The following is a 23,403-nucleotide window of genomic DNA, read 5'->3' as shown; positions in this document are numbered from 1 at the left end:
TATTATTCTCGTCTCCTACGTTGTTTGATCTTGCGCAGGGGATACCAAAAGGTGGAGATCACCAAGATCACCACCGAGTTCGAGACGGCAAATACGAGAAAGCCGAGCAGACCGCGTAACGGGACGAACGGCACAAACTGCCTCCACGACTCATGGTGTGCTTTACAGAATGTAGAAAATATGCATATTCAGGTTGGTACGCATTAGAAAAGTTGCTAAAATAAGTATTTTGGCCGGCTCATAAAGTGCTCCAAAGGGGAGGACAGTACATAGCCGAGAGCTCTCGGTCAACCGAAATCCCCGTCCGCATACGCTGGTTCGACTATTCTGATCTTTACATGGCACCCTGTAGTTGCGCTTTGGCTGGTACACACAGAGCCTACGCATGATCTCATTCCCCTTGATTTATCTTCAACCTTCGTGCTGCTATGTAAAGACTAACTTTGATGGCACCGCCTCTCTCGTTCTATTTGACGTGACTGTCCTGTGAGAGGTAGACAGTTGACGATCATGAAGCAGCTTTGCCGCTTCCTGTTGACTGGAGAAAAGATGTATAAATGTTCCCAAGCGGACAATGGGTATGTCAGTTGGGCTAAGAGCAGCAACAGGTCTTTCATCTTTCAATACACTATTTAGGCTCATTACGCCGACTACGCCAATAGCGCGAATTACATTCATTATCACTGTCATTCCTTTTCAGAACTGTCTTTCCCTCTCGAGATGAAGTCATCGCTATACTCTCCCGCCCTAGCCGCTACAGTCTCGGTTGCCTCTGCAGCCCAGGTAGACTGGGTAAGTCCCAAACAGCTTCGCACAAACACTCCACCAAGGTTGACAATGTGATTATAGACAGTCGGCATGCGCATGCATGCGTTCATGACCAAAGCAACGCAATGCCCCGAGACCTACGCCGACGCCGCCGCAAACTCGACATACCTCCCGGTCTTCTCGACTGACAAGACCGTCGTCGCGGGCGCCGAACAACCGTCAAACGCAGGAAGAACATTCTACTTCACGAATGGCTTCCACACCACAGCCGGCGAGCGCTGGGACTCAGCCACCCGCACCGGCATCCAGAACGCCGAGCCCGTCGCGGCCGGCGGCGGCTGCTGGTCCATATCCGACGACCAGGGCGCCACCGTCACAACGACGCCGTGCACGTACGCGGACAACCAGACGTTCTGGGTGGAGGCCTGGCGGGCGCCTGCGGCGTCGGGGCCTTTCCAGATCGTCAAGCAGGGCCTGGACCGGTTGGCGGTCCCGGCCAACGCGGGCGACGCCATCGGGTGGGCCGAGTCTGACGACGTGTCCGCCTTCTGCTTCTACGAAGCCGACTCCGGCAGCGTCGTCCGGTCCAGCGAGGCGCGTGCCGCGGACCGGGCGTCTACCATCGCCGGCGCGGAGATGCCCACCGGCCCCGTGGACCTGATCGAGTTGCCCGGATGTATGGCGGACGACGTCACCTACGCCCCGCGGAGCATGGACTGCCTCGTCGCAAAGACCGCGAACACCGTCCCGTCCAACTGCAGCGCGACGCCACAGTCCCGAGAATGCGTGCTGCACCTCTTCCCGGCCTTCTGCGGCGACCTCCCCAAGACCGCGGGCCCCAATGCCACGCAATTCGTCGGTGACGACGCCATCGAAGGTTGTTTGAGGCGTGTAAGTCAAGGCCCTTGCGTCGCGAACCCCGCGGGAGCCGCATGCCTGTCAGGCCTGTTCCCTGGCATCGTCTTCGCGACCGGGCCCCCGCCGTCCCAGTCCGCATCCCAGCGCCTGCGCCGTAGCTATCCGCGAACCTCCCTCCACCGACGCCATGAGCTCCTCCTCCACGGCCGCCAGAACGCCAGAGATCCCCTCTTCGGAGACCCCAACGAGAGCTGGCTCCCGGCCGAGGACCAGTTCTGGGTCGGCTTCGCAAAGTCCATCATCAACTCAGCCGTCGACTTCGTGACGCACTTCGATGACGACCTGCGCGAGTTCCAGGTTACCCTCTGCCATGGCATGGTGGCCATCGTCGACGCCCTCAAGGGCGACCTCGCGCCCCGCGTCAAGAAAGGATGTGACACCCTCTGGCGCCTCCACACCGGCGAGGCTGTCCCCAGTCTCAAGTACCAGGGCGACCTCGAGAAAGCCGGTGGAGTGACGGCCGAAGTGGTCCAGATCCTGGCACCCGTCGCCGATGCCGTCGAGGCTGCGAAGGCGCTCGGGGCCGGCAAGTATCTGCCCGATTTGTTGGGCAAGTTCGCCCCCAAAGCCGTCGAGGGCGGCCAGGTCCTGGAGGCCGCGAGCGCCGACGGAGGGAAGGCGGTGCGCATCTACAAGAAGGGACCCAAGGGCGACCCCGAGGTGTTCAAGACCACAAAAGATGAGAAGGTCGCGCTCGAAGACATCGAGAACAACGGCTTCCTCAACTGCGAAAAGATTGCCCGCGGCGCCAGGAAGAAGCGCCAGGGCAGCCTGCTGGGAGACCTGTCGGACCTGGACCTGAGCTGCGACTTCTCCACGTTCGCAGACAACGTCGACGAGGGTCGGGCGAACTACGACAGCGACTCAGGCTCTGACTCGGAGTCCGACTCCGACTGGGAGTACGAGCCGCCGGCCGCGATCCCGGCGCACGTCAAGGCCGAGGGCCTGACCGCCGAGGAGTCCACGCTCCTCGCGGACCTCAAGAGCAAGTGGGACGGCTCCCGTACGGGCGAGCGGTACATGCCCGAGTTCGCCGACCCCGATCTGCAGTCCTTCCGCACTCGCATCGAGGCCACGACAGACGTTGCCGAGCGCAAGAAGGTTGTGCGCGACTTCGCGGCCAAGTACAAGCTCACGAGGTCCGAGATAGGCGCCTTCAAGGCGTGGGCGGACCTCTACGAGATCCATGACAACGCGCTGAAATCCGCGGCGGCCAAGATCCCGCCGTTCAAGGGGCTGGTACGACGGACCACCGCGCTGGACGATGCGACGATGACCATGCTCACCGACTTCGAAAGCGGCATCATCAGCAAAGGAGACAAGGGGGTTTACGAGATTCGTGACCTGGTCTCCAACGTGCAGAGTTTGGGTCTGGGAAGCAGCGGTGAACCGCCTCGCAAGTTCCTTGCCTCGAGTGCGGGCCTGACGGAGAAGACGTGGTTCGGAGGAGACAAGATGTTTGTCATCCAGTCGGAGTCGGGCATGTACATATCGCCGGGCGTCTTTGATGCCGATGAGCTGTATGAGGTCGATTTCCTCGATGGGGTGTCGGGACGGATGAAGCTATTGGGGTACGATGGCACGACGGAGAACGGTGTCACTACGCCAACAGTATTCTACTTCCAGAACTTGCCTCCAGCCTCTCAAAGCTAAAGCAGCGGATTAGCAGAGCCCTTTTCTTTTGACTTACGTCTCTTTCACCTTCATTAGCCATCCTCAAGCACTTGGAGCACTAACTCGTCTTTCGGAACCGTAAAAGAAGTTTCCGAATGCGGAACATTTTTATCTCAAGATACCATCAGATAAAACAGCGTTCATCTCGTGGCGGTAGATCCAGTATCAGCTGCAATCATGACAAAAGGCAGCTTAAGGGTCCAGTTCATCAAAGAGAAGTTTTGAAACGCCAGCGTCTTGGGTATCGCACCTGGCCAAGATTGCACCCGACAAACTTCAAACAAATCTCCTAGTCGTCATAATAACCTTCATACTGACCGTATTGAGCTTGGGTGCTAACCCACTCCTCGTCGGCTAAGCCGCGCATCAAACGCCTTTGCAGACCCGACGCATCCTTGTGCCAATCACACGCATAGTCGCACTTGGGCATCTCGCTCTCTCCAAAATACTTGCAGATCTGCGCATGGCGACAGGCTGTCGTATCCTCGCAGTAAAGAGCGAGCCTCTGCAAGCTCTTTGCCTGAGCCTCCCAGTTCGACCCGTCGCGGTTGCCTTTGCTAATCATGCTCTGCACTCGCTGCAAATCTTCACGACTATAATATAGGAAGCAGAAGCTGGCGTTGCCATCGCGCCCCGCGCGGCCTGCCTCTTGATAGTATCCTTCAAAAGACTTGGGGAGCCGCCAGTGAACGACGAAGCGGACGTCATTCTTGTCGATGCCCATCCCGAAAGCTGTAGTAGCCACGATGATATCATAGCCAGGCTCATTCTTCACCCAGCGGGATAGGGTTTGTTCTTTAGTCTCTTTTGTCAGCTTCGCGTGGAAAGGCCTTGCCCCTACGCCTTCATCTCTCAGTGCTGCCGCTAGTGATTCGCACTCATCTCGCGATATGGTGTAAATGATACCCGAGACATTGTCCAGGCGCTCGCCATCGGCTTCAAGCTCCGACTTGCGCGGCTCTTCTTTCCTTCTCTTGTACACGCTACGTATCCACGCGAGAAAGTCAGAGAGGCGGTTGTCGTCTTGGTCCTTGGTGTATCTAATTTCAATGTGCAGATTCGGCCGGTATGCAGACATAACGAAGCTTTCAAGCCTCTCAGGCTGATCCAAAAGACCAAGGGTCTTGAGCAGGTCCTCGCGAACCACTGGGTTCGCCGTAGCCGTCAAACACATGATAGGCACCTTTGGGAACGTCTCACGAAACCATGACAGACGCTTAAAGTCTTTGCGGAAGTCGTGGCCCCATTCGGAGATGCAGTGGGCCTCGTCGACGGCGATGCGGGCCAACTCGCATTGCTCATGGACCAGTTTGATGCGTCTCCTGAACGAGTCGCCAGAGCACAATTCCGGGGTCACGTACAATAACCTGATGCGGGGATGGCCACTAGCTAGATCTTGGTTGATGCGGTCTTTCTCCGCAGGCGGCGTGTTGCTGTTGAGAGAGCTGGCGTCGATACCCGCCGATCGCAGGGCTTCAACCTGATTCATCTGATGGAGCTGTCAGCTGTCGGGCCTGACTAAGGCTGCATGGAACATCCCTCACCATGAGACTAAGCAGTGGCGAAACGACAATGGTAACTGTGCCGCAACAGGAATTACGTTACTTGACAACGTCCGCGAGTGCTCGGGGCAGTTTCGGGTACTTACTGCCGTGGTCAATGCAGGCAGGGAGTTGGAAGCAGAGACTCTTGCCAAACGACGTGGCAGCCTGGACGAAGACATCTTTGCCGGCGAGGGCCGTCGCGATGATTTCACGTTGCTGAGGCCTGTGGTGAGTTGTTAGCTTCATGGTCGGGCGGCAAATAGACGGACACGTGGACGTGAATGTAAAAACGAGGCATGTGCGGGCGTGAATGTCTTCACCTGAAGGTCTCTTTTCCGAATTGGCGTCTGAGGGTATAGTCGATATCGACGCATGAGTTTGAGCGGGATAGGGGAGGCATGACGGTGGGTGTCTGGAGTTGATGAGGATGTCGTGACGGGACAGTGCCCAAGCCCGACGTGTCTCTTGGTTGGGCGAGCTTAGATAGACGGTGGTGGTGCAGGGCTCAATAGCATAATATTGCACTAGACCAAGAGGAGGCTCCGGTTGTAGTCATGATCGAGCTCGGGTCCGGAGGTGGTCCGTCTGACGTTGGGCTTTGAGGGCCTTGAAGAGCCGGCCTGGCCGAAAGCCCTCAGACGGGGAGCGGAGCAGATGCAGCACCAAGTGGGCTTGAACCCGGGGGAAAAGTGTCCGGCCAAGAAGAGTGAACGCGTGTCGCACAGGCACAGGCAATCGGAGGTTTCCAGTCGTTCGGATCGATGGGAGTCTGGGATATCTCGATAAGGTAAACCGGGATTGAAGTGGCTGAGCAGCATCGAGTATTCAGAAAGATGGACAGAGACGTCAGGTAGTTGACCAGCATGGAGCACCTTCCATGGGTAAGGTAGGCTGCCTACCTGGCCAATTGAATTATCCGATCTACCCAGTTTTAGGTAAGTCCACCTACCTCAGGCAGTACCTTCCCTTCACCGGGGCAGCAGCCTCAGGATGCACGCCCAACCTTCAGTGCACAGGTACATGCCTATCTCGGTGAGGAGCATTCTCTCGAGGTGAGCAAAACAAAATCCAAGGTGAGGAGGGAAAGGGACGTTGAGACACACGGGTTCTTCCCGCACTATCCCTCTCCCACGGGGATGTGAAGGAGCGGAGGATTTGCTGAAAGTGTCGGGTGCACCCTGAATGCTCCGGAAGGGCAGGAGTTGAGGAGTAGCAAGCAACGGCTACAGCAAGGAGGTGCCAAGACAGAATACGGAGGCGCCACGGTAGGAAGGGGATCGAGGAGAGTCGTGTTTGCACCATCAAATTCACAGGGAGGGAAAAAAAGAAGAGACAAAAGAGAAACAAGCTCCAGTCCTTCTCGGCCATTTCCTAATCTGGTGGGCTTTGCAGGCGACGCTGTCAAAGTGCGCAACCCGGGCCACCCTTTCCCGCACAGCTGGGACACTGACACTACCGTCCCTCTCAAGGCCTCAATAACATGAAGGGGGATCCCAAGGCACGCTAGCGCAAACCAAACCAAGGCAAGGCAAGGCAAGCCGGGGACGACGGGGAAGGGGGAAGCGCAGTAGCGGCGGCTGCAGTCTTTAACCTCACAGCGGGCATGTATCAGTGGCAGCGGCCGCAACGGCCAAGCAGCAAGCAACATCACGGACTCTGCGTCTGCGTCCGCGTCTGCGCCTGCGTCTACTTACCTACTTCCATTTCCTACCTTAAGGTACCTGGGCTGCGTCTGCGCCCGCCTCCGCATCTGCGGCACGCCTTGAAAGTGCCATAGGCCCGTAACCCCCTTGGAAATGCTGCCTTACAAAGCCACGCCCAAAAGAACCACCTCATCATTCCTCTGGCTGGGCTGGGCCGGGCTGCAGCGTTCGGGGCTGGTTTATTCCTGATTCAAGCTCATGGCGCGATGGAAGGCGTGGTGGTCCCAAGGTGCGTACGGCATATGCCACAAGGTTAGTCGCGGGCGGTGATTCTGCGTGTCTGTGGGATTCTCCTTTTGTCTGTCTGGATCGGATGGAGCTGGAACAGACTTGGGGTTGGAGTCGGAGGAGGACGGCAGTTGGGTTGAAAAAAAAGGTCGCAGACGACTGAGCGCACCTCTGGGACTCTGCCTGGTCCAAGGTAGAAATACATACGAGAAACGCGAAATCGCCTCACAGACGTATTATCTGACAGCCCGCCGGGACACGGCCCTGGATCTGCAGAGGCGAGCTGCTGCATCTGCTGCAAAGGCGTTGAGGCAGTCGACAGTTGTGTCGGCATCACATCAATGAGACGATGGAACTTGACCGATGGGCCTATCTGCCCAAGATGCCTGCATGGCAAATAGTATCCGTACGGCAACCCTTCTTTTTGCCGTTTGGCGGCATCGCTTCCGTTCGTGGATGAGGTGCCGCGACTGATGCGAACTATCCAGAACTCTGTAACACCCTAGCAGCGAACTGGATGTGTTCGTTTCCATTGACTTTCTGCTAGCCTGCTGCGCCTCTCCTTTCAGAGTTCATCTCACCAGAGCCCAGGTTTGCCAGCTGCCAAGGATGCCACCGGGGACTGAGAGGCAGAAAATTCAAAATTGAAAATTCAGAGTCGTGTCGGGTCGTTGCGACATGGACGTAGCAAAAAAGCAAGGCAAGGCGAGGCAGAGACGGGGAAACACCGAACAAGAATTAAACGTGGAAAAGATGTTTAGCGTAGCAAATCTGTGTGCGAGGTTGAATGGAATGCAACGCTATCGACCATTTTTTACAAAACTGGTGTGTTTCCTGGTAGCGTCTTTGTTTCTGTTTCTCCTTCTCCTGCTGCCCGCTGTAACCGTTGCCGGGCCTCTCCACTGCTTCTGGACTCTCGACACCCCCGGGCGGCCAGGCCCTGGCAAGCGTTCCGTTTGATCTGTTCCAGCCCAGGGCAGCCAGTAACAGGCCACTGCCGCGGCGCTTGTCTCTCGATTGCATCTTGGTTCCTATTCTTGCGATTGGGAGAGACAGATACCAGGTATAGTGCTGAGTGAGGTGTCACGTAAGGCAAGACAAGGAGTGACACAGCAGCTGCAAGTACCTGTTCGCACCACTTAGATACCTTGCCTTGCCTCACATTGGCTCTGCCTCTGCCTCTGCTGCTGCTGCGGCTGCTGTTCCTTGACGTGACATCAACCCGCACCAACACGACGTGAACCGCCAGCGCCAGCACCAACAGCAGACCAGTTCGTCGAGGACCGTGTGCGGCTGGGCTTGTTTTCTTTCCAGGTGGTGTGTGGCCCAAGTGTCGTGGTGTAGCCACCAGATGCCTTATTTCAAACGAGGAGGTGTTGTCACGAGCGCCGGCCTAAATTGAATATTTCGTCATGGAAACTTCCACTGACTGCCGGGAGACTGCTCTGGAAGTTTCGAAGGGTCTTGAGAGGTGTGCATCGATATTGACAGCGGTGTGTAACGGGAGGACTGGCGAGTGAGGATTGGGTGAGGTTGTTGAGATACCTACCTACCTACCTTACCTTACCTTAGGTAGATAGGTGCACTGGGGAATAATAATAGGTGATGCTGCCAGATGTGCTGCTGCGTGTCGAGGTGCCTTGCATTTGTTGCGGCGCGCTAAAGAGGCGTTTTAGCCTGGATACTGGGTCAACGCCCCCTTTATTGTTCCGCTCCACACCCTGGCCTCGATGCTTTTTCCTTTCTTTTTCCATCTTCTTTTCCCCCTTCCCCTGCTTGCTGACCACTGAGGTTGGGTGGTCCTTACGGATAGGTGGCAGGCTCTAAAGTCTGTCCCAATCCCAGACATGCCGTCCATCCAGTCGCGTGCCTCGAAGCTTGTGGTACAGAATCCCCAGGCGTCTTCATTGGCCACCACAGCAGTGGCACAAGCCGCTGCAGTCTCCAGTCGCCAACAGTCTGTGCGGCAAATCCAACCCCCCAAAAAGGGACTTGTAAGCATCCGTACCTGACCTTGGGACAGTGAGCTTTTCGCGTCACCACGGCCTTCAGAGGGCCCTGAGTGGTGCGGAACCTCCCTGAAAGTTGCCTGCCAAATCTGCGCGTTGCTGGTAAGGCGAGCGCCAGAATTGGAAAGACGTCCCGCTGTGTCCACCAGTCCGCCGCCGCCCCCTTTTTTGGCGCTGTGAGAGATCCAGGGCAGCCAACCAGGCACTGCAACAAGCCCCCCGGGTCCAGAACCCGCCCCGTGCCTCCCTCTCGTCCACCTGCACCTGCCTCTTGCTGCTGCTGCAAGTCCTACTCTCCATTCGCGTGTTGCTCCTGCCGCTGCTGCAAATTGGCAGCTGCTTCCTGGGACTCCTCCTTCCCTCCCACTGTAACCCCGGCCTTTGGAAGTGGAGGCGTGCGGCTCGCATCTTGCAGGGGGGGCGTTTACCCAGAATTCCGTTACTGTTGCAGACGGTCGACGGCCACCTCCAAAGAATCCTCATCCCTTCTTCCCAGATGCCCAATCCACCACCCAAGAGAAGCTCCGGCTGGAAGATGTCAGTTTCATCGTAGCACAACCTGACAACATCTCCACTCTTTCGTTCCTCTCTCGAGTCTCTCGCTGCCCTGCCTCTGCTCTTCCCAGGAAACAACAATTCAGCAACGCCCACCACCACAAAAGACAATCCCTCGACCGTTGCGCTCGCTGCCTTGCCTCTGAGCTGCATCAAACAGCTACCCGTCTGTCTGTCTGCATCGAATCTCTCTTCCGCCCGCTCGGCCTGTTCAGCGAGGAGGTGCGACGGGCCAACTGCCTCTTTTCCGCCATCGCTTCGCTTCGCTTCCGCCGCTGGCTCGTCTTCGCTTTTTTCCCCAAACCAATTCTTCCCACCACAACCCAGGTTCCAATTCTCGATCCAATCTTTCTTTCCTTGCCCTTCTCCCGTCGGCGACAGCACCATCGCCCCCGATTCGCGCACACACACACCTTCTCCAACGCATGTCCGACTGTCCATAATGATCGAGCCCGCCTTGCAGTTCAGCCTGTCCCGTTCCGAAAGTCCATTGGCTTAAACTCCCGGCTTCCGTCTTCCTATTGTTTGAGAGACCTGACCAACCCTCGGCCGGCCATCCAACAACCAGAGGGAACCCTGAAACGCTGCATTCGATCCAAACCTTCTTGTCTGCGACAACAATACCATTGATACCCTCTTCGTCCTTCAACCTCCCTTCGTCGAACGAAGCCATACCATCATGGTCGAGCGAACCGATCGCTCAGAACGGCCTTCGGGCGCGTTGGGCCCTGCAGCCATGGGCATAGCTCGTGGCCTGCCAGAGAATCCCGCACAAGGCCGACGCCAGCTTCAAAATGCTGCCGCCCTTGGCAACATCCCTCCGCCGCCCCCTCTGCCGCCGATGCCCAAAGACCTCCGAAACCTCCCCGGCGGTTTGTCCGCCTCCGCGCCCATGACCTCCGCCCAGGTCATCGCTCTTGCACGCGACGCCATGCAAAGCGCCCTCCACGAGAACGAGTCCCAGGCCGCCGAAGCGAGTGCCGTCAGCAACGAGCTGAAGCCCGGCGTCACGATCGATCTGAGCCGGAAGGGTATCCAAAAACTACCAGACGAGGTAGTCGATATCATCAAGAATGAGTTGGAACGGTTGGTAGACATCTTTTGTCGTTTGCATGGCCGTTTCTGACTAACGCGACGACAGTCTTGCCCTTTCTCACAACCAGGTCTCTTCCTTCCCGACTCGCTTTTCCGAATGCACCTCTCTACGATACCTAAACGTCAGAAATAACCAAATCAGAGAATTCCCTTTGCCGGTCAGTAATCTCCTAGTTGGAAACGGCAGTAATAATTCCGGGTCTGACTTCTGTGTAGCTTTGCGATCTGAAATCGCTCGAAATCCTTGACCTTAGCAAGAACAAGCTTCGAGCTTTGCCACCTGACATTGTCAAACTCGCTTCTTTGAAGGTCTTTTCAGTACAAAAGAACCGTATTGAGGAGCTGCCAGTAGCCCTTGCCGATATGGTTTCCCTTCAGGTGCTTAAATTTGACGGTAACCCCATCACCTTTCCGCCTAGAGAGGTGTTACAAGTGCAGGCGAGCAGCCCTCCCAATGAAGGATATTTGAAAGAGAGCGAAGTCACCGAGGTTGCCGTCACTGCACACATTAAGCGCTTTTTAAGACAACATGCCATGAATGGCCGTGCAGAGTCAGACACTGCCGGCGAGGAATCTAGCGAAGGCATGGAAACGCCTCGGATGCCCCCCATCAAGCGTGTAGTCAGCGGCCGTTTCCCCATCAAGGTCAATGGCACCGACGTCCCAGATATTCGATCCCCGAATCTGATCAGACCTCCACCGATCCCGAACCGGTCTCACTATCGCGGATTGTCTCAGCAAAACACAGCCATCCGCCGCCCCGGGGTAATGCCTCTCACTATAGGAAATGTCAACGAAAGACTTCGAAGCAATTCAGAGACGTTGCTGCAGGCAACCCGAGGGGATCGACCCGAATCTCGAGCGAGGCGTATGGGAGTTGTGTCTCAGAAGGCTTCTCAACTCGGCACCTTGGACGAGACTACGGCCAACAACCGCTTCAGTCACTACCGAGGCCTCAGCCACGGCTCTGCGATGCAACCACCGCCCGCGAGCATGTCCGTCAAGAGCCCCAACAGCCCGGCCGAGCCCTTCCTTCAACGCCCGATCTACGTTCGACGACTCTCTGTCCTGCCCGAGCGAAGACGCGAATCCAAAGTCTACGATCCAATCCTTGAAGCTGCCAAGGGTATTCTCTACGCCGTTTTTCAGATTCATCCCATGATCCAGATGCTCATGAGCTTGACGAGCGACGGCTCTTCCAAGAGATCAAGCCTCGAGATCGTCTTCTACAACACCAACTCCCACGTCGAGGAACTAGAGCAGGAGATTCAGAAGCATGACCCTGCTGTTGTGGGTGACGAGATGGCGGGTCGCGAAAACGAAAACGTTCACCGTGCCTGCCAAACCTTGGTCAGCGCCTACACCCATGTCTGCACGCTCCTCGCGGGTAACATCGATTCCTTCGTCGACAATGGAGATCCGCGCTACATTCGCACTCTTTTGATGCTCATTTATAATAGCATTATGGAGATCAGGTGTACCCTGGCGTCGATATCTCCAGAGGCCATACCCGGAAAGACGGCTGCCCGAGCCATGGCGATGGGAGAGACAATCAAGCCACACTCACGCGAAAACTCCATCACGCCCACTGCCGAGCGCCTTGGACTTGCGCAGCGTCCCCGCCCTGGTCCCATTCTACACAACCCAAGCAACCTCAGAGTTGCCACGGACGTACCTTTGCCATATATGAACGGAGCTGTGGCTACTCGCACTGCCACGCTTACATCGGCAACTCCCCGGTCAGGTGAATCGTTTGCCTCGGCCTCGTCTGGCGGTCGCGGCATTTCAGACTTCACAGAAGACGACAGGTACTTTGAGAAGATCTTCCTCTCTCTGCAAAGGTCGTCGGAGCTTGTCATGAGGACGTTACCCATGTTTCAAAATCACATGTCTGTTCTTGCAAAGAAGGCCATGGGTCGTCGCGCTTCGGACGATGAGATGATGTGTTGGAAGGCTCTCATCAACAAGTGCGGTACAGCGGTCCAGCAGACTGAAATGCTTCGGAGCCGTCTCTCTCTCATTAAACTCAAGGAGCCTGGCATCATGAGTCAGCCTGCTTTCAGGAGCTTGATCAATAACTTCATCGACTCTTGGTGGGTATTTGGCGACAAGATTCGACACGCATTCAACGAGGTCAACCTTCCTCCCGATACCAGGGTCAGATTGCGCCCTATTCAGCAAGCTATGAAGGAAACACGAGACACCATTCTTCAGTCGCCTTGGAGCTACCTGCTGCGGCAATCTTCCGGCTCCAACACTTTTAGCCCCGGTAGTGGACCGGCCATGCCGCCCGTACAGCTGCCAATGACTCCCCAGAGCGCGGCACTGGGACCGGCCGTACAGGCGACGGTTCCCTCGACCCCTCAGAGCGCTTCTTTCGCAGCAGCTTTCAACGGCAACGTCTTTGAAAGGGCAGATGCCCTAATTTCGATGGGCGGGCTTTCGATGTCGCGAACAGGAACGATGACGAACAGCTCGGCCGCTAGTTTCACCATGTCTTCCATGTCATCTCTCTCCTCGGATGGAGGAGCCATGACCCCATCATCAGTCATTAGCCCGAACGGCTTCGGCCCCGGCCCGGTGCCCCTACGACTCAACGGGAGCAAAGTCGCCTTCTAGTCGAAGCGCGTAGCAAGCCCTTGGATTCGACGCACATTTTTGGGCAAAAAGAAGGAGTCAAAATAAGACTCATCACGCCCCTTTTTCTTCTCTTTTTGGTCTCGATGATCAGCACACATTTTTGTCGATTGCTTCATCCTTCTTCCACGCATAGCACGGCGTCAAGGTCATACTCATTTACGGATGGAAACCATACACTCCTTCAAGAAGTTCCTGGCTGGACACAGAGGTTCAAGGAATGCCAGTAATGTTATAGTTACGAAGCGGCAAGCTGATGCCATCTCCATGCATACTGGACATGGAGGCCTGGGGCTCCTGCGGAATCCCCGCTACGAGTTCACGTATCACGGTCGACATCAACCGTCACTCAGCGGCACTGTACTTTAGATACTGCCCCTCGGCAATATAATGAACAAAATAGACGTTCATACCTTTTGAGATTTGTGTCCCATCTTTTTCAATTGATGTGAAATGAATGGTCGTAGCAACTGTGCATGTGCTAGCGTAAAGCCAAGCTTCGGTCCGTCGATTTGGGGCACCTGGATAGATTTAGACCAGTCTAGCCGTTGGATGACGTCGACTGGCTGATTGGCACTAGCGATTCAAAAGCTGAAGAATTGTCATTATCGCATCACCAAATTGTTTTGTCAGTTCAATTTTCAGGCATGCATTGTCAGTCCTTTGCAGGGCCAATGTCACCATACCTCCACTAGATCCCGCCCCGGAGACGCGAAAGTTGCGTACCTCGGCCGAGGTCCAATTTGGAATCCGTGGATTCCGCAATGCGACGCGCCGGGAAGAGTCAGGACCCCTGTTTACGTCAATCCGATGGCGGGGGCTTCGGCGGGCAGTGTGTGCCCGTCTTTGCAATAACCAGTGCTTAGTTATCCCCCAATTCCACGGCTTTCTTTAGCGGGGATATTGTAGATTCGATTGGCGATGATTCATCCCCGTGCATATGGAGCTTCACTACCTTGCCTAGGTAGATTTGCAGTGGTGGTGGGTAAGTAGCTTGCCTCGCAGCCGAATAACAGCTGTGATTTGCAATTCGCAGTGCAAAAGTCGCCCGACGCACAGCTCCGTTCGCCGATTCGATGGTACCCACCCGCCGATCCACACCAAGTCCCCGACCTAGGTACGGACCTGCCGCTGTCCTGAGAAGCCCCCGAAGAAAAACTTACATCAGCTACCTACCTTCCTTAGCTACCCGCCCGCTTTCTGCCTTATCCCGGACCACACGCACACCAACACGCCGCCCGCCGCCGTCCGTCTCGTGTCGTCCCGTGGCCGCATTTGTCAGGTCGCGCATCTGCAAGCATATAAGACGTCACCCCGTCCAGCCCCACCATCCGCACATAAAGAACCACCGCTCTCCCCTCCCCCTCCCCCGCGATACCTTTCGGTTTCCCCTCGAGAGATACGCTCCATGCAAGCCCTCTACCGCACATCTACCGTTGCATCCCGAGCAGCAGCAACAGCAGCCACGGCAGCCCCCACGAGAATCGCATCCATACAGAGGCATCTCTCCTCGACAGCCCGCATCATGGCTCCCATCACCAAGGAGACCGACTTCCTCGTCATCGGCGGCGGCAGCGGCGGCCTCGGAGCGGCGCGCAAGGCCAGCGGGCAGTTTGGCGTAAAGGCCATGATCGTCGAGGGCTCGAGGTTGGGAGGAACGTGCGTGAACGTTGGGTAAGTCCCCTTCTCCCTCCACATACTTCCAATTCTTTCTTGTTGTCTGACATGAAGCTCGCACCAGCTGCGTCCCCAAAAAGGTCACCTTCAATGCCGCCGCCATCGCCGAGACGATCCACCAGGCCAAGTCGTACGGCTTCTCCGTCTCCGAGACGGCCCCCTTCGACTGGACGACCTTCAAGAACAAGCGTGACGCCTACATCAAGCGCCTCAACGGCATCTACGAGCGCAACCTCAACAACGACAAGGTCGAGTACCTCCACGGCTGGGCCCGCCTGACCGGCAAGAACGAGGCCGAGGTCACCCTCGACGACGGCTCCAAGGCCACCGTCAAGGCCAAGAAGATCCTCATCGCCGTCGGCGGCAACCCCACCATCCCCCCGGAAATCCCCGGCGCCGAGCTCGGCACCAACTCGGACGGCTTCTTCGACATCGACGTCCAGCCCAAGAAGGTCGCCCTCGTCGGCGCCGGCTACATCGCCGTCGAGTTCGCCGGCATGTTCAACGCCCTCGGCACCGAAACCCACCTCTTCATCCGCCACGACACCTTCCTGCGCAACTTCGACCCCATGATCCAGGAGACCGTCACCAAGGAGTACGAGCGCCTCGGCGTCAACCTGCACAAGCGCTCCCAGCCCACAAAGGTCGAGAAGGACGCCCAGGGCAAGCTCACAATCACCTACAAGGACGTCGACGGCAAGGAGACCTCCGAGGGCGGCTTCGACCACCTCATCTGGGCCATTGGCCGCACGCCCGCCACCAAGGACCTCGGCGTCGACACCGCCGGCCTCAAGACGAACGAGAAGGGCTACATCCCCGTCGACGACTACCAGAACACCAGCGTCGAGAACATCTACGCCCTCGGCGATGTCACTGGCAAGGTCGAGCTGACCCCTGTCGCCATCGCTGCGGGACGTCGTCTGGCGGAGCGTCTGTTCGGAGGCCCCGAGTACAAGGATGCACACCTCGACTACTCCAACATCCCCTCCGTCGTGTTCTCGCACCCCGAGGTTGGCAGCATTGGCCTGACGGAGCCCGAGGCCGTTGAGAAGTACGGCAAGGACAACATCAAGATCTACAAGACCAACTTTACCGCCATGTACTACGCCATGATGGAGCCCGAGGAGAAGGGACCTACAGCTTACAAGCTTGTCTGCGCCGGCCCCGAGGAGAAGGTTGTTGGCCTGCACATTGCCGGCCTCGGCAGCGGAGAGATGCTGCAAGGTTTCGGTGTCGCTGTCAAGATGGGCGCCACCAAGAAGGATTTCGACAGCTGTGTCGCCATCCACCCGACCAGCGCTGAGGAGCTGGTTACTCTGAAATAGACTTTTGCATAAAGACAGGCTCGGCCTGGTATAGAGGAGGAAAGATACCAAATTCAGTAAAATTTCAGGTTACTCGTACAGTTTTCCCCTTGTAACGCCAGTGCTATGCTCATGCTTGATAGACGTGCCCATTTCCTTTTGATCCCCGACACCATGCTTTTTCCCTTTCCCAAACTTGTTTTTACATTGTGTACTGATGTCCATTGGCTGAGTCTGTCGATTTAGAATGATCTTGCGTGTGCTGTGGTTCCACGTTTGTGATGCCCCCCTCACAGGAAAACAATGCTGAAGAGACCTGTAGTCGACAGACCAAAGATTGTAAACAGGACTGCGTGAGGTGCAATGGCAGCGGCAGCACTAGCAGGTTTCGAAGTGCTAGCACTCGGTGTTCTGGTCATTGTCAGTCCCATTCTGTGGGCTGTCTGGGTTAGGCCAGTACTCACGAGATGGTGGTGGACGGTGCCCCCGTGGCTTGAGGAACGCTGGAAGCATCGGAGTTGGTGGCAGACGGAGTAGGTGAGGGCGAAGAGGATGAAGATGGCGCAGGCAGTCCGGCCACATCGATGCCAACCAGCGCACAGGTAGAGGCGAAGCTCTCGTAGGCTGGTTTGAGATCTTCGGCGTTGCAAGTGACGGTCAGATTACCCAGCATGTCTTTTTGCTTAACCTCGCAGATGTATTCTACTCCGCTGGGGACGCCTTGTTCTTCAAGAGAAGCCAGGAGACAGGCCGGAGGTACAGCCAGGACGACGAGAGGAGCAAATGCTGCGAGGGCGAAGGCGGACTTCATTGTGTAGATGTATTAGGTAGTAGGGCGAACTGAAGCAAAAGGCAGAAAATAACAATTACTGAGGCAAAGGACGACGAACGCAACCGAGGATATCTCGTAGGTAGGTTTTCGAGGATGGTTTGTGTGAATCTGCAGGTTTGTTTGTAGGTTGTTACTTGGAGGTGAAGTGAGGTCCGGCCAGCAACGACGTCGCGCAAACGGGAGTGACGTTGGGTGCCGTGTGGTGTGGCAGCTCGATTCGCCTCACATGCGTGCCTTCCGTGTAAGTGGCCTTGGACGTATCAGTGAGACGCAGCAGCGGGAAGGAACCCTGGTGGGGGGAAGATCATCGGGTAAATCTCCGAGGTTTCCTTGCAGTTTCTGGGGAAGGAACGGGGTCCGGTGGGTGGTGGGTGGTGGGTGGTGGGTGGGGCCGGCGCGAACTTCGCTCCTTCTGGAACATGTTCAAAACACCATGCTCACTTTCCCATCCGCCACGCACTTGCCCATTCGGCACCCTCACGATCGCCTCGCAGTCGCTGCTGCACTTGGAGGGGTGGGTCGTGGCTTCCATGGACTCGTGGCTGTCGCACATTGATTTGGAGCCTCAGAATTATCCCGCAGGCTTCGAGCCTCGACTCGTTCCTTCTCGTTGTCGTTTTCATCGACTGTCTCACCATTGCTATTGCCGTCGTCGTCAGTTGTCGCCATTGTCTCTTTCTCTACCTCTGTCGTCAGCATCCAGGTAATCACCTCCCTCGTCGACACGCCTCGGGCATTCAGGCCTCCAGCGAAGCACGCCATCCATCTACGAGTCGGATTTCTGCCAAGAGAACCCTTTCTCAGGGTAGCCACCACCTCGTTTCCTGCTCAATCGGGAATGCGGCACCCGCGACAACCAACCAACGCAACCCTCCGGACCAACATGTCGAATGGCATTCCTTTATTCCCTCTTGCTGTTGCGTAACCTCCGAACCTTCTCGCGGCCAACCGGATATTAGGTTCAGATGTCTGTGGTGATCACACTTGGCAGCCCAGAAATATCTGGGCAGGGCGATAATTGACTTTCCGTCTCACAAGTCGCTCTTTCATCGGACAATCTGCGTTGGTGGCCCTGTTTGTCCCATCCATCAGAGACACGGCTCTTTTGAGTTTGGGTTGAGATCGCACCACGTGCGGATGTCCTGACTCTGACGTTGCTTCTCTGAGCTCACCTGTCGGCCGACACTCGTCCTCGAGAACAACCAAACTTTGATTGCCGCGGCGCCTTGACTTGCCGCTCAATCGCCGCCAGCTGCAACTTGCACGAGGAACCTTCGACATATATGGCGAAAATGCAAGCGGCACCTGGCAAGAAGGGGCCAAGCGTTTCCCTCGCCTCCGTCCCATAGCTAAACGGCGGCTCTGGTGATGAAGAAGGCTCGTATCTCGTATGATCCCTCACTGGGCAACCGGATTTCCCAGATCTTGGCTGCGGTAACAATGCACTTAGCGGCTAATGAGGCCTTTGCGACGTTTCCCGTCACGGATCTTCAGATGAGTTTCGCTTCGTCTACAAATAAACGACGAGTCAGAAATGGCGCCTCACAGTATGCGGAGCTATCCCACCAGCCATCACCTTGCTCTTGGAGTTGAACTGATCAAACCCACTCACACACGCTGTCTGTCGTCACTTGCTCTGCAAGCAATCCCTCTCTTGTCGATGCCCTCGTGGAGTGTATGTCACCTCTTCTATTGTTCCATCATTAGCGCACCTGCGTGACGGCGCTTACTCGAACCTCCAATCCCGACGTCGGTACTCCCCCGAGGCCATCGCTTTTCACCGCGGCGTAGGCGAAAAGACTGAAACCCAACACACGAAATCCCTCTGGCACACAACACGCCGCGACTCCAGGTGGATAGTGCACTCTTCCCACATGCCGTTATACCCACTAGCAATTCATCGCCGATATTCTGCCGTCATCAAGGCGGTCCTGTTCGTAAGCCCCGCGGAGCAGAGCGATGGCGCGGCACGTTGAACGGGTGCGTGAGTAGTTCTCGACAGATCTAAGAATGGGCAGCCGCACGTCAACCCACAGCCCATAGCTCGGGGAGGAGCGCAAGTGCCCTCGTCAATGACAATATGAAGCAGTTTGAAGCGCCGTTTCTTAGTCTGCGTCCCCGTGTCCGCGATGGACGATGAGCCTGACTAGTTGGCATCAAACTGCTCTCTTTTCCGTCGGGGAGTACCAATCCGCACGCACAGACTGGTATGTCATAGCCAACTCGTGGCCTTTGGTCGGCGTTTGGAGGATTTAGACGAGGAGGCTCGGCAGCCTGGTAACAAACATGGCCAGAATTCCCCGAAGCGGCTTGGCTGCGTGTTGTCAATGCATTGTAGTCTGCTGCCGCCAGCGCAGCTAGTAGAAGACAAGCATCTACGGCACGGCAAAACAACATCCACTGCAGCTCAAGCATACCGAATTCTCGAGTGGTGTACGGTCAATTAAATCAAATGCTATTGGATCACGGGAACGCACCACCGGTGCCAGACTCTTGGAAGCTCTCAGAGTTTGAGGCTTTAGGCTGACTGGCCGGTCTGAGCAAGGTCTCTCTAGATACACATGTTTCTGTTCCGATGTCCGGACGAGTCATGGGCGGCTCCCTCCATCTGTGCAATCGGCAGGCAAACGCAGACGTTCTCGAAGTTCTTCTGGATTTCCGTGACGGGTAGAGCACGGTCTGGCAATACGCACACACATACAACAAGACGTCGGACGTGCATGATGTACTCGCGTAGCTTGAGACCCCGCTCGGTTTCCCCGGATTCCCCTGTGGGTTCTCGCAAGGTCGACCCGTCGGCGGGTTCAAGCCGTTGGGTTTGTCGCATTTCGTTCTGCCAATCAGGCTCTCAGATCCTCAAGATGTGTGGCCCATCTTGCTGCAGAGCCCGATCTTCTAGACGGTCTTCCCTACCGTCGATCAACCAGCCTTTGGACTATGAAACTTGGCTGTTGGAAGTTTAACCTCACGGGCAAGGGGCTCGCAAGTAAATCCTCTCAACTGTGTGTGGCCGCGGAAAGCCTACGCTTCGACCCGGGTTGCTATCGTTGCTGTCGAACGACGTTTGCTCACATGCGGTCCTTGTCCAAACTCCTTCCGGTTCGTCGTCCACCACCCGACCCGACACCTTGTTTTGGCGCACGCATGACCCGTGGAACGGCTGCACATGGGCAGTCCAGACCATCTCTTTTCATCAGACTATGTTGACCAACCCAGACTGGGAGCATCGCTGGAGAGATCAGACAGCAGTTGAAGGGCCGGGTGCTGGGTTCGCATTCGTTGTTGTGTCTGCTCAATGCATTCGAACCACCGCCCAGTACATACGTAGGGGACCACCTGTCAGTCATGGACCATCCTGACTCCTTCTCTTCTCTTGTCAGTCCGTTCTTCTGTGTGCGGGCTGGATCATAAACTACCCTCCCGCCCGTTCCCCCCGCTCTCGTTCGCTCGAGATCCATTCCAAGAGGAACACCAAATTCTGGGCCTGCAGTGTAACCCTCATCATCAAACATGGCGGACGACAAGGTCGGCCAGACGGCGAGCGTGACCATCATGCTGATGACCTTCATCACGCTTACTGTCGTGATGAGAACATGCGTGAGGAGTGTGCTGTTGAGGAGTGTCGGGTGGGATGACAGTAAGTTCCCGTTGTCGATTAAAGTTTTTCGAGAATCATCACTGACAGTTGGCAGCACTGGTGATCATTAGTTGGGTAAGATGCTTCAAAAGCCCTTGATCAATGATATCGTCTAACAGAAATAGGTGCTGGCAATGGCTCTTTGCGGTGCAATTCTTGCCAGTGAGTCTCAAGGAACGCACTTCCCAGTTGATTTCCATTAACACAACTTGTAGTGACCAACGTCGGCTTGGGATCACACTTCCAGGACGTGTCGAAATCAGACTTCGCAGAGTTTTTGAGGGTTAGGGCAACCGATAATCTTCTTTGGTGACGTCTCGCTGACATGGTGTGCATAGCTACAAGTCGTCACGCAGCTCACTTACATCTGGGCGTTTGTGACGGTGAAGATGTCATTTACCGTTCTCTACTTGCGGCTACTTCCCGACCAGATGTATCAGAGAATCAACAAGTTTCTCCTGATCTTGCTTCTTGCGGAAGGCATTGAAGAGACAGCAGTCGTCATCTTTAGATGTAATCCCATACCAAGAGCTTGGACTCCGTCTATTCCTGGGACATGTCTAGACTTGACCATATTCTACTATTCAGCTGTCAGTCTCCTCTTATTGCAACCATCCCTGACTTGTGGCGCTAACTTTCACCAGTTTGCCATCAAATTATTGACGGATTTGGTGCTTTTTGTCCAACCGATTCCCACCATCTGGAAGTTGCAATTGCCGATGGCGAAGCGCTGTGGTGTAATTTTCATGCTTTCCTTGGGCTTGCTGTAAGTGCATTTCATACCCAATCCAGACTGGATAAAGATCTAACTCCGTCAAGGGTTTGTATTATTTCGGTCATCAGAGTCAGCTACATCAACGCGTTCGACAAAGACGTTACTTGTGAGTACTATTTCCGTTCCTTAGTAACACCGGGAACTACAACTAACTATCTCAGTCTTGGTTGCCGATCCCCTGCTCTGGTCAGAAGTCGAAGTCTGCGCCCTTATCATCTGCTCTGGCGTCCCCTCCCTGCGACCGTTGATCTCGAAGTTCCCCGCCCTGAACAAGGCTCTCGGCCTCTCGACGGGCAAGTTTTCGAAGAACTACTACGCCAACCAGCGAACCACAATAGGCGGCTCCAAACCGTACCTCGCCCAAAACGCATACGCTCGCGGCGCGGCAAAACAAGGTTTCGGAAAACTTTCTCAAAGTTCGAGTTCCTACGGCACCGGCAGCGGAACCCGCACCAACACGGAGAGCATGGAGAACATCCTCCCCCTAGACCTCGACAAGCCTTCGCTCACACACAGCGTGGAGATGGGCATCATCAAGGTGAAGAACGACATTCACCAAGAGGTCAGGCCAGCGTCACCAGACGTTATGGACCCGTACTTCCCAGCTGGCAGGCCGATGGCCAGGCGGAAGAGTCGAGGAAATATTCACAACGGCACGGGGTGGATCTCGGACGACTGAATTTGATACCACATCGCCCGTCGGGGCGACGAAATGGGCGGGTCCTTTTGGTTTACGCAAAAACAAAAATTGGTACATACGCATGGCCGTATTTGACGGTTGTTATAATGTATATAAAACACAGCATCTGGCGAAGAACGGGCTCGCCAACTTTGGCTTGACCTATGCCCCTATATTAGGAGTCGCTGCGCGATACACTTAAGGCCTGCATGAACAGGCCGAATTCACTTCTTTGGAACTTTTCACACAAACTCTCTGCCCTCCGAGAACTGACCAGACGATCGCTCCCATGAACAGTTGGCGTTTGGAAGCGGTTCAACCCAACTTGGGATGTGCCCGATGTCTGCATGTAATGTCTCGCCTGTCAAGTTGTTAGAGAGAACGAGTTTGACACAGTCCATGCTTGAAAGATCCGACTCTTGCGGTGTGGAGTCTGGTGGTGTGTAGAGATGGAAGCCCGGGTTTTCCGTTCGGCCAAAGTGCGCACAACCTCCGAAGGCCGGGCTGCTTTGCTTGTAGACACATCCCGGATCCGGCTCGGATTTGATGTCTTGATCCGCCTTGCTTGGTGTTACAGAAACGACGGGAAGGCCTCCACAGCCCCCTTTTTTTCTTTGCTTCAAACATTGGTTGACAAACGAGAATCGAATGAAATCTCCGAGACATGAGATGAGTGCCTCTTGCAGTCATTCCGATCAAACAGCCGGCAAGATCATATTCGTCATGTGTGATGGATATAGATGAGGCTAGTGAGGTAGCATCTGCCCGTTGCTCGAGATTGAGGTGTGCTGGCAGGGAGTCGAGGTGTAGAAAGTTCACATGTCACTGTGGAAAAGCTTACGATAGCCGCTTGGTGGCAAGAGACTTATCAGAATGAGCTGTCCGAGGAACAAACAGAACCCTCCGTAATCGTCTGCAGAAGCGCAAGCAGGGGAGGGTTGTTAAGAGCTCTCTTAGCATCGGTGAAGACTTCGGTCTGGCATGTAGGCGAGGGTCAACTGGACCCACTATGCTTATCGATAGCGCTCACCGAGTACGAATCCATCTACACCGACAAGCCAATGAACGGTCGGACCAGAATGCCCTAGCATGGTCCGTGCTCAGCGAGATGGAGCTAGCGAGCCCGCACAATTATGTCGAATTTTCCCACTCATCCTGAACTCTACGAAAAGTTCATCCCCGACAACCTCGACAACCACCACCCCACGGCCAACAACCGATTGCCATCTGAGTCACCATCAGGTTAGTTGACGATCGTACACACATACGAGAGAGAACGAAGAGAAAAAGGCGCCAGGCCGCAAAAGCGAATTGCGATATACCTCGATTTCCCCGGTTCTCTTCGAACATTTTCCTGCGAGAAAAGAT

General features: G+C 55.6%; 6 protein-coding genes across 6 annotated transcripts; 4 read left to right on the top strand and 2 right to left on the bottom strand.

Annotated features, from left to right (window-relative positions):
• Positions 1–720: 720 nt before the first annotated feature.
• On the top strand, positions 721–3,339 carry CGCS363_v003234 (uncharacterized protein; the record flags this gene model as incomplete). Its single annotated transcript, XM_036635083.1, has 2 exons — positions 721–792; positions 850–3,339. The coding sequence occupies 2 exons, from the start codon at positions 721–723 to the stop codon at positions 3,337–3,339; spliced, it is 2,562 nt and encodes an 853-aa protein (XP_036499606.1).
• Positions 3,340–3,649: 310 nt separating this feature from the next.
• Positions 3,650–5,304, bottom strand: BLM (Bloom syndrome protein; the record flags this gene model as incomplete). Its single annotated transcript, XM_036635082.1, has 4 exons — positions 3,650–4,849; positions 4,905–4,939; positions 5,009–5,127; positions 5,225–5,304. 4 exons carry the CDS (start codon positions 5,302–5,304, stop codon positions 3,650–3,652), a joined length of 1,434 nt encoding a protein of 477 aa, XP_036499605.1.
• Positions 5,305–10,078: 4,774 nt separating this feature from the next.
• Positions 10,079–13,113, top strand: sog2-0 (Leucine-rich repeat-containing protein sog2; the record flags this gene model as incomplete). Its single annotated transcript, XM_036635081.1, has 3 exons — positions 10,079–10,485; positions 10,541–10,652; positions 10,711–13,113. The coding sequence occupies 3 exons, from the start codon at positions 10,079–10,081 to the stop codon at positions 13,111–13,113; spliced, it is 2,922 nt and encodes a 973-aa protein (XP_036499604.1).
• A 1,543-nt stretch (positions 13,114–14,656) lies between these two features.
• Positions 14,657–16,133, top strand: gtr-1 (Glutathione reductase; the record flags this gene model as incomplete). Its single annotated transcript, XM_036635080.1, has 2 exons — positions 14,657–14,805; positions 14,873–16,133. The coding sequence occupies 2 exons, from the start codon at positions 14,657–14,659 to the stop codon at positions 16,131–16,133; spliced, it is 1,410 nt and encodes a 469-aa protein (XP_036499603.1).
• Positions 16,134–16,402: 269 nt separating this feature from the next.
• CGCS363_v003230 (uncharacterized protein) lies at positions 16,403–16,923 on the bottom strand (the record flags this gene model as incomplete). Its single annotated transcript, XM_036635079.1, has 2 exons — positions 16,403–16,523; positions 16,577–16,923. The coding sequence occupies 2 exons, from the start codon at positions 16,921–16,923 to the stop codon at positions 16,403–16,405; spliced, it is 468 nt and encodes a 155-aa protein (XP_036499602.1).
• A 3,531-nt stretch (positions 16,924–20,454) lies between these two features.
• Positions 20,455–22,035, top strand: CGCS363_v003229 (Satratoxin biosynthesis SC1 cluster protein 4; the record flags this gene model as incomplete). The annotated part of the gene is made up of 8 exons (XM_036635078.1): positions 20,455–20,581; positions 20,637–20,656; positions 20,707–20,743; positions 20,797–20,864; positions 20,920–21,171; positions 21,226–21,347; positions 21,401–21,462; positions 21,518–22,035. 8 exons carry the CDS (start codon positions 20,455–20,457, stop codon positions 22,033–22,035), a joined length of 1,206 nt encoding a protein of 401 aa, XP_036500564.1.
• Positions 22,036–23,403: the final 1,368 nt, after the last annotated feature.

Source organism: Colletotrichum siamense (assembly GCF_013390195.1).
Source record: "Colletotrichum siamense strain Cg363 chromosome Unknown KSG_Cg363_contig02, whole genome shotgun sequence".
Classification (NCBI taxonomy): Eukaryota; Fungi; Ascomycota; class Sordariomycetes; order Glomerellales; family Glomerellaceae; genus Colletotrichum; species Colletotrichum siamense.
Note: the sequence above shows the minus strand (reverse complement) of the source record. Positions and strands in the feature narration are given on the sequence as shown.